At 40.3% G+C, this 13,493-nt stretch overlaps 3 protein-coding genes across 3 annotated transcripts in view; all 3 read right to left on the bottom strand.

The window, feature by feature from the left end:
* LOC119494279 (trypsin inhibitor ClTI-1-like) lies at positions 1–12,443 on the bottom strand. Its single transcript, XM_037780044.1, has 6 exons — positions 12,006–12,443; positions 11,640–11,706; positions 4,765–4,900; positions 3,270–3,352; positions 977–1,089; positions 1–190 (listed from the first exon to the last, which is right to left on the bottom strand). The coding sequence occupies exons 3-6, from the start codon at positions 4,811–4,813 to the stop codon at positions 133–135; spliced, it is 303 nt and encodes a 100-aa protein (XP_037635972.1). The 5' UTR covers positions 4,814–4,900; positions 11,640–11,706; positions 12,006–12,443; the 3' UTR covers positions 1–132.
* Positions 7,745–13,493, bottom strand: part of LOC119494280 (trypsin inhibitor ClTI-1-like) — a 13,952-nt gene continuing 8,203 nt past the window's right edge. Inside the window, exons 2-5 of the mRNA XM_037780045.1 lie at positions 11,502–11,639; positions 9,778–9,850; positions 8,690–8,799; positions 7,745–7,938 (exon numbers count right to left, since the gene is read on the bottom strand). Coding sequence (XP_037635973.1) covers positions 7,893–7,938; positions 8,690–8,799; positions 9,778–9,850; positions 11,502–11,560 — 288 coding nt within the window. The 5' untranslated portion in view covers positions 11,561–11,639 and the 3' untranslated portion in view covers positions 7,745–7,892. The remainder of the gene's footprint in view (positions 7,939–8,689; positions 8,800–9,777; positions 9,851–11,501; positions 11,640–13,493) is intronic.
* LOC119494278 (serine protease inhibitor Kazal-type 6-like) overlaps positions 13,296–13,493 on the bottom strand; it is a 15,356-nt gene continuing 15,158 nt past the window's right edge. Inside the window, exon 5 of the mRNA XM_037780041.1 lies at positions 13,296–13,441. Coding sequence (XP_037635969.1) covers positions 13,396–13,441 — 46 coding nt within the window. The 3' untranslated portion in view covers positions 13,296–13,395. The remainder of the gene's footprint in view (positions 13,442–13,493) is intronic.

Consider the following 13,493-nt stretch of genomic DNA (forward strand, 5'->3'; position numbering starts at 1 on the left):
TTGCAGTATGTAACTTTATTGAGAATGCAAGATGCAGGAAATTGATATGATGTGTCTATTACACAGCCAGAGGTGTGTCTCAGGTCAGCCAGAGGTGTGTCTCAGGTCAGCCAGAGGTGTGTGTCTCAGGTCTCAGGACACAGGTTTGCACCTCCCGCTGTGTTTCACCCTCACTTTCCTCCTCTTGTCTCTGTACGAAAAAAAAAAGAATAATTACAGCATTGTGGTGTGGATTATGTTTGTTTGCATTTGTGTATGCGTATGTGGGTATTATTGTAGCAATAATACAAAAAGCCTATTGTAATGCCTATTTCAGAATCATCTTGTAGTGTACTGTTTAGCTGTAAAATGAGAAAGTTTGTGACCTTGGTATTTCCTCAACTGATCTCAACATGGCTGCCATGTTGAGATCAGTTGAGGAAATACCAAGCACCGCCCACCGGCCAGAGCTCAGCCAATAGGAACGCTCTCTCTCTCTGAAATGACCTGTGATTGGTCAAAGTCTTCCATCACGGGTTACGTATTTGGCTACATGCATAATAATAGTATGGGCGTGGTGCAAATCCAACATACCAGTATGAATAAACTAGGTGACAGTATGGTGCAGAACCATAATTGAAATTGTTAGCTAAACGATAAGGTATATAGACATGAAGTACGTAAATCACATGTTGTCCTAAATAGTCATAAGGTCGTCAGTTGCTCCTTACAGAGGAGCGACATATTCATGAGCTAACGTTTTCCCTGTGCAGACATGACCCTGACACCCTGACGTGGGCGTATCCAGTTGCAGCCTGTTAGTCAGCAACAGCAAATAAACAAAGAAAAATGGTTGGCAAGCGACTTTCACAGCTCTCCACACACATTTGCAATTAATATTGCTACAATAATACCCCCATATATGCATCTCTGTGTGTGTGTGTATGTGTGTGTGTGTGTGTGTTTGTGTGTGTACAGATAGGTTAATGTTACATGCCTGTTGCCCCGGCAGAGAACACATTTGGTGGGGTAGGTCTTTCCATCACTGCCACATACTGGTTTAAACTCCCTGGTGCAAAATGGTCTCCCTTCAAACTTCTTACAGCCAGGCTGGACATAAACACAGGTGGTCACATGATTATTGATTAGACACTCAGGCATTTAGGTAAGCTTTACAGTTACAGTCTTAAATGATAAATGATAATTTAGTGTTGTGAATGATGAATGATGGATGCAAGATGGTGAAAATGATGAAACGTGGCTCTGTTTTCATCAGATCACAACTGTTTTAGTCAAATCGGCTTTAAATTAATCAAATCACTTGATAATTTATCACTCCATCTTCCAATTCATATCCATCTCTTTATCGCCTCCATTTTTATCAATTTGTTTCTGTTACTTCGACCCCTCACACTCACAGAGTTTGAACTGGAACAAAGAAAAGAACTCTTTTAACCCCTCCTCTAAAGTCTCTGCACTGGCTTCCAGTTAGTTTTAGGATTATCTTTAGGATTCTTGTACCCGTCTCTAAGAACCTTTTCACACCTGAAAGTCCGAACCACGGGTTAGGTTTTTCTTACATTGTGTTCATTTGATTCGGTTAGTTTTGGTTTCACGCTGCATAGCTTCACACCAGGCCTATTTTTACAGTACCTGCGGTGGTGTGCTGGGCAGTAGCCTACACTCTGTCCTCTTCATTGGAATGATGCACATGCCATTAACATGATGTAGATCCATTATATCCAGCTGGGCCTGATGCCTGGGAAGCCTCATGTGTAATGCCAGAGATAAAGACACCTGTCTGCTCTCGCTACGCACACACTAGGCTACTTACTGAGATATACCTCAAAGGAGCTATGCTACTCTTATAACATGATGCAGAACTTCCTGTAATTGGTCCAAACGTCCGAACCATTCACAAAACGTTTTCACACTAGAGACAAAGTGGACCATGGGTCAAATTGATGCAGATCAAGACCACCTCTTTTCGTCTGACCAATTTCAGTAAGAAGATTCTGGTGCTCGGAAAACGCTACCGCTTTTGTCGTCAGGGTCTGCCATAATCGACACAAAATTAAAGATTAAAGATATAGAGATCGGCTGTTTGGTCCGGGGAAGGATTCACACATGTGATTTTTAGTTCGGATCATTCTGAAACGTCTGAGAGTCCGGACCAAACAAGATATGTGTGAAAGGGCTCTTTTAAAGACTCCACAGATAATCTGCCACTCACAATACACAAAACACGGAGACAACAGTGAAGCTGCTTTCTGTAGTTCTCCACCTAAACTGTAGAATTTCTTACCTCTGAATCTGAGGACAGCAACATCAAAGGCCTGTTAAACACTGATGAATGCACAAGTCCAAGAAGTGCAGTTTTAATCAGAATATGAAATATTAACAATGATTCAAATCTAACTGTAAAGCTTACTCACTCTATTTTTCAATTCACATGCATCTTCATCACCTCAATTTGTATTATTTAATTTGTGTTACTTCCACCCCTCATATGGGAGTAGTAGTATTCAATATGATCTGTGACTGATTTTTAGACATTTTGGAGCGAGCCATAAACAGAGCATCGCAGGAGTCGAGCTGCCTCGTAATAGTTAATTGGTTTATTTATTCACAAATTGTTATTGTGTATAGCCCATGAGCCAGGGTGTTGGTCGTTCCACTTTGGAGGGACTAAGTGTCATAGGTCTATGTCCTTGGAGTTGGAAAATGCATGATTCCATTGCTGCAATGTTAGCTTTCTATGTGCTATCACTTCTTTTTTCATCCCTCCATCATTAAAATGTTCCCATCTTTTTTCACCATTGCCATGCTGGAACCATCCATGGGCACATCAGATATACATGAAGTTAGTTATAAGGGCATTTGCAGTGGCATTCAGAATATGCCCCATTGCAGCATTAGAGGTCAAAGGTCAAATCCTCTTGACCTCAGTGTCATGACAATGTGACCGATGGATTGATTATAGTCTAAGCTTTACAATGATACATAACTTCATGACATTGTGTGTTGGTTACCCTCTTTTATACTGGATCTAGGTGTAAAATGGCGAAAAAAGACGGGAACATTTTAATGATGGAGGGATGAAAAAAGGAGTGATAGCACATAGAAAGCTACCATTGCTGCAACGCTATCATGCATTTTCCAACACTAGGGACATAGACCTTTAAAAAAATCACAATGAGACTTGGTCCCTCCAAAGTGGCACGACGTCCAAATTTTGGGGGTCAGGCTCATGGATCAGTAGTCAAAATAAAAATGCAGAATCAGATCACCCCCAGCCTTTCCTCCTCTGGGGGCTTCATGGGCATATTCCGGTTGCCAGGTTTTCCACATATCCTCCACTCTTGGGACAGGCCTACACACACACAAACACACACACACACACACACACACACACACACACACACACACACACACACACACATATTAACTTCTATACTTATGCGAACAGGAGTACAGCATCGACTCCGGCCCTGGAGACCAAAGCTAAGGTCTCCCCTGTGTCTTCTGACCACGGTCGGGAGGCTGAAGCAGGAAGAGTTAACACTCTTTTTGTTTTTGCAAGACAGGCTTCACTAGATATAACTTTGCGGTTTTGGTGCTTCCGTGTAGTTTGTGTTGGAACAGCGTAGCCACACGCGAGCACACATGTGGGACACCAACCCGCAATGATTTATACGTGTAAGAAGTTACAAACAGTACCTTTAATTCTCTCAACTTTTCGTGTAAACACGGCCCTTCCTTCTCATGCCATTACTGGGACTGGCGGGCATTTTTCTGGGCTAATTGGGATCATTAAATGGCACACGCCTTCAATTTACGAGGACAATGTGATTCATAGTTATAAGAATAAAGGTACAAACAGTTCTGTGGTTTAAGAAAACACAATGGGAATCTGGCATAGACTTTTCTTGTCACTTTAGTCTGTATTTGATTGGTAAATCAGCATGGATGCTTAAACCAGTTCAAATCAGCCATTGGAAGACGACATCTAAACCACATCGTTTACGTCTTCAGAAAACCACAACTGAGAAAACATGAGCCACCACAGTTATCTGTCACGCCACGGGTCCAAAACACATTCATTTTTACTTTTATTTCTTTTAATAATAATAATAATAATAATAAAATAATCATCAAACATCAGTTTGATTTGACGGACCAGTTTGAGATCATGAAGATGCACAGTATCATTATTTTTAGGCATTTTTACATATAAAGAAGTGAAGCAGGTTAACCCTTTATTACACTGTGATTACCAATAATAATGTTATTTCATATTACAGTCTCTGACCAATACACTGACAAAAAACTCCATCTCAGCAAGTTATTTTGTCTCTTAATGAGTCCTAAAATCTTATCTTCTTAATCTTTTTTTCAATACTTTTTTCACTTTTTGTGGTTTTTCTGGACAATAATACAGTTTTCTACTTTGTTTTGTGTATTTCTGAAACTACACCAGGAATGAGTGGAATTCCTAATTCCTACACTTTCAGTTGTTTCTTGTTTAAAGTCAAATCAAGTCAAATCAAATTTATTCCTATAGCACATTTAAATCAACATGAGCTGACCAAAGCGCTTTAGAAACATATATAGGCAGAATAAGGCAGGTCAACAAACTAGTAAACAGCCATATAGTAGTCACAAATTAAGTACATTCAAAGCCAAAGAAAAGAGGTGTGTGAAAGAATGAAAAAAGAGTTAGGATCAGAATCAGAGACTAAAGGACGTGATAAGATCAGTACTGTATGCTGTTAATGAACTCACCACAGAAGGAGAGCAGCAGAGCAGAACAGAGCAGCACAGTCAGCTTCATGACTCGACCAGTGTGTGTTCGAGTCTCTGTGGGCAGCAGGTGTGTGTTCCACACCTTGTGTTTTCCTTTAATACACAACCTGTCGAACTGGCTGTAGCTGTCCTCTGATCAGGTGATAGGCTACTCACCAGATCATCTAAGCCACAAGATAACACCACTGGATCAACGGAATAAGAGCCAGGAAAAACAAATATCCAGCAATAGCTGAAAGCAAGAATATAGAGGCCAGACTGATGTCGAGACTGTTAGAGAGAGAACTACAGTCAAAGTTTTAGTATGAGTACATAGTCATCAATCAACATGTGACAGTCACACACATGTGGAAATGAGTGAGAACAATGTACAGGTGGGAGTGAAAGTTCATCTTTGACGTTGGAAATAGTTCAAGATAAATAAACAGTAGTTTGACAAACTATTTTAACTAAAGGTCACACCTTTGCAGAGTACTGAATACAGTATTTACAATATAGATGTACATACAAATGATGTACTGTACCTTTATTCTTATAACTATGAATCACATTGTCCTCGTAAATTGAAGGCCTGTTCCATTTAATGATCCCAATTAGCCCAGATAAACGCCCGGCCAGTCCCAATAATGGCATGAGACGAAAGGACCGTGTTTACACGAAAAGTTGAGAGAATTAAGTCAAGAATGCCAAAAGTCTGAAGAGGATGGAGTACTGGAGTACTGGAGTACTGGAGTACCATCTTTTGGCCTAACTTTCAGTAAACTTTCAGGTGATCTCCCTCCAGCCAGCTGTCACCTTATTTAGGTGTTTGTAGTGAAATGAGGAGATTCATTCACCTCCAGAAGCCAGACTGTTGGTTGTCTTAGACTCTTCTTCTATAGCTTTCTGCCAGCAGCGTTAGACTGTAGTTCTATCAGCTCATGTGAGGTAATGTCGCCCCCTCCTGGTGGAGCTAGTAAATGCACCTCTTACTTACAGATTGTTTCTACAGATCTGTGCGGTACCAATTGGACAAAATTCTGTAAACAAACAGGAGGGAAGTTGCAAATGTCACGTGGCCCATAAATGCACAGGAAGCGATCTGCAAATTCGTAAATATCATTCCACCTGTAGAAATAGATGCACAAATGTGTATATATCACTTTACATGTAAACCTTAAAATACGTATTTACAGGGTAAGTTAAGTATATTTGCAAATCACCCTTTATTTTTGTGGATGTGACTTTACACAACACAAAAACAAAAATACATGTTTGTGGATAGTGAAATATTTGGAAATCAAGTACACATTTGTGGAATGTCTTCTGTGGATTACAACTAATAAAGTCCAATAAAAACTTCCATAGGTCTTAGTCTCAATGTATAATTTCAACCTAGTAGTCCTGCTGACGAGAACATTATTAATTTAAAGCCACTGCCTCTCAATAACCCTCTGTTGTTTATGTCCCACTAGCACAGCTGTGTGCCTCTCTCTCTCTCTCTCTCTCTCTCTCCTTTTACTCAGGCTTCTCTGTGCTGGACCATCAGCCGTTCTGTGACGTCTCTCTGCCTCTCCGGCTGGTGGTGCCTCATTCCACATGACAGACCTGGACTTCTGTCCTCCAGGAGATTTAGCCTTTCTAACAACTTACTTCAGTCCAAGGGGGCTTATTGGCATGGGTAACATACGTTTACATTACTAAGCAACTGTGAATTAAAAACAAAAATCTGCTCCTCTCTCTAGGTTCCATGGTGGAGAGGAGGTTATGTTGCTCTGGCTCTATCTGGTTGGCGTGGAGAGGAGGTCGTGTTGCTCTGGCTCTATCTGGTTGGCGTGGAGAGGAGGTCGTGTTGCTCTGGCTCTACCTGTTTGGCGTGGAGGGGAGGTTGTGTTGCTCTGGCTCTATCTGGTTGGCGTGGAGAGGAGGTCGTGTTGCTCTGGCTCTACCTGTTTGGCGTGGAGGGGAGGTTGTGTTGCTCTGGCTCTATCTGGTTGGCGTGGAGAGGAGGTTGTGTTGCTCTGGCTCTATCTGGTTGGCGTGGAGAGGAGGTTGTGTTGCTCTGGCTCTATCTGGTTGGCGTGGAGAGGAGGTTGTGTTGCTCAGGCTCTACTTTTCTTGCGTGGAGAGGAGGTTGTGTTGCTCAGGCTCTATCTGTTTGGCGACGCCGGGAAGCTGCTTGACATCCTCCTGGATCCACCTTCTCACATATGTTCACATTATATGTATTATTTTTTGTCATGGATTGTCTATGTTATATTTTCATTTTGCAGTTACTCTGTACCCACGACATCTATTGCACGTCTGTCCATCCTGGAAGGGGATCCCTCCTCTGTTGCTCTTCCTGAGGTTTCTTCCATTTTCTTTCCCCGTTAAAAGTTTTTTTTGGTTAAGTTTTTCCTCATCCGATGAGAGGGTCGCACTGTAAAGGACAGAGGGTGTTGTATCCTGTACATGATTGTAAAGCCCCCTGAGGCAAATTTGTGATTTGTGATTTTTGACTATACAAATAAAATTGACTTGACAAAATTGACTTGATATGTACATATTAAAAAAAGGTTGTATTTAAACTGTAAAATACCTAATTTACAGGTACAGTGAATGCTTAGAGTTACAGGGTTACTGCACAGGAATTGTACCTGATGATTGGTGTTAAGTGTTCATCAGCCCCGCAAACATTTCGACATTTCCGTCATCAGGAGGTTGAAAAATATATCCAAAATGAAAGTTGAACAATGTGCAGTCTTCGACTTTTAAAAAATATTAAATTTCTATATCATGTCAAACAGTTGCATTTAAACACCCTGCAAAGAGTACAGCCAATGGCCAACTACCACTGATTTGCTGAAGTCCCCCAATACCTTATTTACTGATCGGTCTAAACGGGTGTATATAGCCAGGGTGTAAATTAACTTTGTCTTATATTTACCAGAATTAATATCATGTTTCATGAGCTGAATACAGATACACAGGAGACATGTTGCAGTATGTAACTTTATTGAGAAGGCAAGATGCAGGGAATTGATATGATGTGCCTATTACACAGCCAGAGGTGTGTGTCTCAGGTCAGCCAGAGGTGTGTGTCTCAGGTCAGCCAGAGGTGTGTGTCTCAGGTCTCAGGACACAGGTTAGCACTCCCCTCTGCTTATCACTTTCACTTCTGTCATCTTTTCTCTGTAGGAACAAACAGAATAATTACAGCATTGTGGTGTGGATAATGTGTGTGTGCATTTGTGTATGCGTATGTGGGTATTATTATAGCAATAATACAAAAAGTCTCAACAAAGAGCAGAAACACGCGTACACGTTTTCATGACTTTCCATTTTACGGGTAGGTGACTGTCGTGGTGCAAATCCAACATACCAGTATGAATAAACTAGGCGACAGTATGGTGCAGATCTATAATTGAAATGGTTGGCTTAACGATAAAGCATATAGACATGAAATACGTAAATCACATGTTGTCCTAAATAGTCATAAGGTTGTTAGTTGCTCCTTACAGAGGAGGGACATATTCATGAGCTAACGCTTCATCAACGCGTCATCAGTTACACTGCGCATGTGTTATACTCTGTGATCTTAATTCTCAGGCTGATCGGAATCCTTAAAATAATTCCTGAATCTTGATCATGAGCCGGATCGCCAACAAAATCGAATGGATTGTTCATTGTGCCACACCCCACCCCTCCAAAACGTTTCATTGAAATACATTGCAGACTTTTGGAGTAATCCTGCTAACAGACAAACAAACAAACCAACAAACAAACCAACGCCTTGGCCTTGGCCGAGGTAATAAAGAAAGAAAAATGGTTAGCAAGCAACTTTCACATCTCTCCACATGCAATTAATATTGCTACAATAATACCCCCATATATGCATCTCTGTGTGTGTGTGTGTGTGTACAGATAGGTTAATGTTACATGCCTGTTTTTCTGGCAGAGAACACATTTGGTGGAGTAGGTCTTTCCATCACTGCCACATACTGGATCATACTCCTTGGTGCAAAGTGGCCCTGTAAACTCCTCACAGCCAGGCTGGACATAAACACAGGTAGTCACATGATTATTGATCAGACACTCAGGCATTTAGGTAAGCTTTACAGTTAGATTTGAATCATTGTTAATGTTTCATATTCTGATTAAAGCTGCACTTCTTGGACTTGTGCATTCATCAGTGTTTAACAGGCATTTGATGTTGCTGTCCTCAGATTCAGAGGCAAGAAATGCTACAGTTTAGGTGGAGAACTACAGAAAGCAGCTTCACTGTTGTCTCCGTGTTTTGTGTATTGTGAGTGGCAGATTATCTGTGGAGTCTTTAAAAGAGCCCTTTCACACCTATCTTGTTTGGTCCGGACTCTCCGACTTTTCAGATCGATCCGAACTAAAAATTACAGGTGTGAATCCTCCCCCGGACCAAACAGTCGATCTCTATATCTTTAATCTTTAATTTTGTGTCGATTTTGGCAGACCCTGACGACAAAAGCGGTAGCGTTTCCGAAAACCAGAGTCTTCTTACTGAAATTGGTCAGAAGAAAAGAGGTGGTCTTGATCCACATCAGTTTGACCCATGGTCCAGTTTGTCTCTAGTGTGAAAATGTTTTTTGAATGGTTCGGACTGTCGGACCAATTACAGGAAGTTCTGTCAGGCTGGCATCATGTTATAAGAGTAGCGTAGCTCCTTTGAGGTAGATCTCAGTATGTAGCCTAGTGTGTGCGTAGCGAGAGCAGACAGGTGTCTTTATCTCTGGAATTACACATGAGGCTTGCCAGGCATCAGGCCCAGCTGGATATAATGGATCTACATCATGTTAATGCCCGGCACACCACCGCAGGTACTGTAAAAATAGCCCTGGTGTGAAGCTATGCAGCGTGAAACCAAAACTAACCGAATCAAATGCACACAATGTAACAAAAACCTAACCCATGGTTCGGACTTTCAGGTGTGAAAAGGTCCTTAGAGACGAGTACAAGAATCCTAAAGATAGTCAAAATATAAATGTAGAATCAGATCACCCCCAGCGATTCGTCCTTTGTGGGCTCCATGTGTTCAGGACAGTCGTCGTGTTCTCCACACATCTCCCCCTCTGCACACACACACACACACACACACACACACACACACACACACATATTCTGTTACTGTTACTGTAATGCCTATTTCTCTCCTCAAATGTTTTCAGAATCATCTTGTAGTGTACTGTTTAGCTGTAATATGAGAACGTTTGTGACCCGGCAGCCATGTTGAGATCTCTTGAGGAAATACCAAGCCAATAGGAATGCTCTCTCCTGTCACGGGCTAGATTTTCTAAAGCCTGAAAACAGAGCCATGAGGAGGAGCAGAAGTCTAGTTTTCTCTCAGAACACTTGAATTACAATATGCTGAAAGGTTATTATGGAATTTTTGCCCGATGATGCCAAAACCTTGTTGCCTACTGAAAAAATGCTGTTATTCCCAATATGCACTTGCACAGACTGTACACACCCTCTCTCTCTCTCTCTCTCTACCTCACTCAGGAGGAATGGTCACATTCCTCTGAACTTCCTCACACACATTTGAGTGCTGCAAAACAATTGCTTATTGCGTTTTCTTCAATTTAACAGGTGTATAACAGAGGAAACAAATTACAATAATACTTTTGTAATAGTTAATGATTATTTTCGTTATTTTACAAATCATAATGGTATTTTAAAATAAATAAACACTACACTAACACACTTTTTTTAACGTTTGGAATAGTAATAGTATAAGAAAAAAATATTTTGCTCCTTTTTGACAGTTTTATCTAAATGGAAAACAAAAAATACTGTCCAAAAAGGTGTAGGCTGAAGTTTAAGCTTAATATACCTACCCAATAGGCCTTAACCCTTTCACTACCAGGTTTACAGAAACAAAAACAAAATTCCAAGTTTAGTACAAAATAATAATCATACCTTTTTTATATGTAATTACCAGCTTATTTTTTTAAATGTTTTTTTTTATTTGCAAAGTGAACTTTACATTTTGAAGCCCTTGTTTTAAACTATTCCCCTAAATTCTTACTGGCTCTCTCTAATTTCAAACAACCTCTTAATACAGTTGGGAAGCAAATGATGCTTTCTACATTATCTGTGCAGTTTTTACATCAACTAGAACACAACATTTTAAAGCATGCGAGTTAATAAATACGTGCATTGGTTGGTTCGTAATAATCCAATTGATTTACAATTCTTATAGCTCTCTTCTGTAGCATGGAAAGGAATTGTAATGTTATTTCACATTACAGTCTCTGACCAATACACTGACAAAAAACTCCATCTCAGCAAGTTATTTTGTCTCTTAATGAGTCCTAAAATCTTATCTTCTTAATCTTTCTTCAATACTTTTTTAATTTTTTTTTAATTTTTCTGGACAATAATACAGTTTTCTGCTTTGTTTTGTGTATTTCTGAAACTACACCAGTAACGAGTGGAATTCCTAATTCTTACACTTTCAACTGTTTCTCGTTTAAAGTCAAATCAAATCAAATCAAATCAAATCAAATTATTCCTATAGCACATTTAAAACAACATGATCTGACCAAAGTGCTTTACAAACATATATAGGTAGAATAAGTCAGGTTAACAAACTAGTAAGCAGCCATATAGTAGTCACAAATTAAGTACATTGAAAAGAAAAGAGTTGGTGAAGGAGTGAAAAAAGTGTTAGGATCAGAATCAGAGACTAAAGGACGTGATAAGATCAGTACGTTATGCTGTTAATGAACTCACCACAGAAGGAGAGCAGCAGAGCAGAACAGAGCAGCACAGTCAGCTTCATGACTCGACCAGTGTGTGTTCGAGTCTCTGTGGGCAGCAGGTGTGTGTTTCACACCTTGTGTTTTCCTTTAATACACAACCTGGCTGTAGCTGTCCTCTGATTGGCTGCATTGTAAAGGTCAGGTGATAGGCTACTCACCAGATCATCTAAGCCACAAGATAACACCACTGGATCAACGGAATAACAGTCAGGAAAAACAAATATCCAGCAATAGCTGCGGGCAAGAATATAGAGGCCAAACTGATGTCGAGACTGTTAGAGAGAGAACTACGGTCACAGTTTTAGTATGAGTACATAGCCATCAATCAACATGTGACAGTCACACACATGCGGAAAAGAATGAGAACAATGTACAGGTGGGCGTGAAAGTTCATCTTTGACGTTGGAAATAGCTCAGGATTAACAAACAGTAGTTTCCCCGGTTCTACCAGATGAGCTACTGTACCTGAACACCCCGAAAATGACTGAATTGTCATGGCTCTGGCCGTGACTCCAGGGGTTTTCCCGTGTTCTGTTTCCCCTGTGTCTCCCCCTCCCCTGTCTGTCTGTGTGTGTGTGGTTGTGGCAGGGGCGCGGCTTCCTCATCAGGCACCTGGTCTCACTCTCCACTCTGCACTCTGCACCTGTCAACAATCAACCTAATCAACCCACAGTTCAAGAACACCAGTTTTCCTGCCAGACCTCGCCAGATTGTTCTGCCCACCGGTTTTTATACTCTCGGCCGCTCTGTACCATAGATACCAGAGTAATTCTTGTGCTTTTTCCTTGTGCTTCTCGTGTTAACATTGTGTTCTCCTGTGCTCTTGGATTCCAGTGCCAGCCTCCCATCGAGCCATCCTCACACACCGCCTCAGCTCATTCCTCCAGTCATTCCACCCTGTTCATCAGCCTGCCTGTCCCCTGCCTTCTCCAGCGCCCTCACCACCTTTATTACAATAAATCCACCTGACTTTCAACCAACACCCAGCTGTGTCTGTGTCTGCTTCTGGGTCCTAAACAACAGCTCTCACATCAATTATAAAATTACGATCATATAAAGCCTTGTTATACCGTTTTAGTTATGCATATTTTACAGAAATGTGTTTCAATGTATGTTCTGAGATATATGTTTATTTCAGGATATTATATTATACTAAACTAAACTAACTAAGCTATACTTTACCATAGGCTATTATAATATACTATATATTACCGTGGTAACTGACTGCATGGGATTATAATAAAGTGGCATGTCTGTAAAGGGGAGACTCATGGGTACCAATGGAACCCCTTTTCGTTGACATATCTTGAGGTCAGAGGTCAAGGGACCCCTTTGAAAATGGCCATGCATTTATTTAATTGCTAATAATTTTTTTCTATGTGCTGTTTTTTTTTTTACAATTAAGTAATTTATGAATTTATGAATTTTTTAAGGTTTCTATCTTACTACCATGAATTATATTCATGTAGTACTTATTACCTTTAATTTTAACTAATTATTTAAATTATTTTTTAAATACTTTTTATTTTTCATTTTATTATTATTTTGTTTTCTGTAACTCAACTTGCTTTTAATAATTTGTTTCCCCCCCAATTTTATAGGAGTGCAATATTGACTTGCTGAAGTCCCCCAATACCTTATTTACTGATCGCTCTAAACTGGTGTATATAGCCAGGGTGTAAATTAACTTTGTGTTATATTTACCAGAATGAATATCATGTTTCATGAGCTGAATACAGATACACAGGAGACATGTTGCAGTATGTAACTTTATTGAGAAGGCAACATGCAGGGAATTGATATGATGTGCCTATGACACAGCCAGAGGTGTGTGTCTCAGGTCTCAGGGCACAGGTTAGCACTCCCCGCTGTGTATCACTTCCACTCTCCTCAACTTGAATCTGTAGGAAAAAAACAGAATAATTACAGTTTGTTAGTTTGTTTGTTTGTTTG

This window comes from Sebastes umbrosus, chromosome 9 (genome assembly GCF_015220745.1).
Source record: "Sebastes umbrosus isolate fSebUmb1 chromosome 9, fSebUmb1.pri, whole genome shotgun sequence".
Taxonomy (NCBI): domain Eukaryota; kingdom Metazoa; phylum Chordata; class Actinopteri; order Perciformes; family Sebastidae; genus Sebastes; species Sebastes umbrosus.

What these genes read in the sequence shown, in the direction of transcription:
- LOC119494279 (XM_037780044.1), bottom strand. Translation starts at nt 4,813, where the DNA reads ATGAAGCTGACTGTGCTGCTCTGTTCTGCTCTGCTGCTCTCCTTCTGT. An exon ending in TCTGCTGCTCTCCTTCTGTG is followed by an intron (nt 3,353 to 4,764) that starts GTGAGTTCATTA and finishes GTGTGTGTGTAG; the next exon opens with GCCTGTCCCAAGAGTGGAGG. An exon ending in CAGAGGAGGAAAGGCTGGGG is followed by an intron (nt 1,090 to 3,269) that starts GTGATCTGATTC and finishes GTTTATGTCCAG; the next exon opens with CCTGGCTGTAAGAAGTTTGA.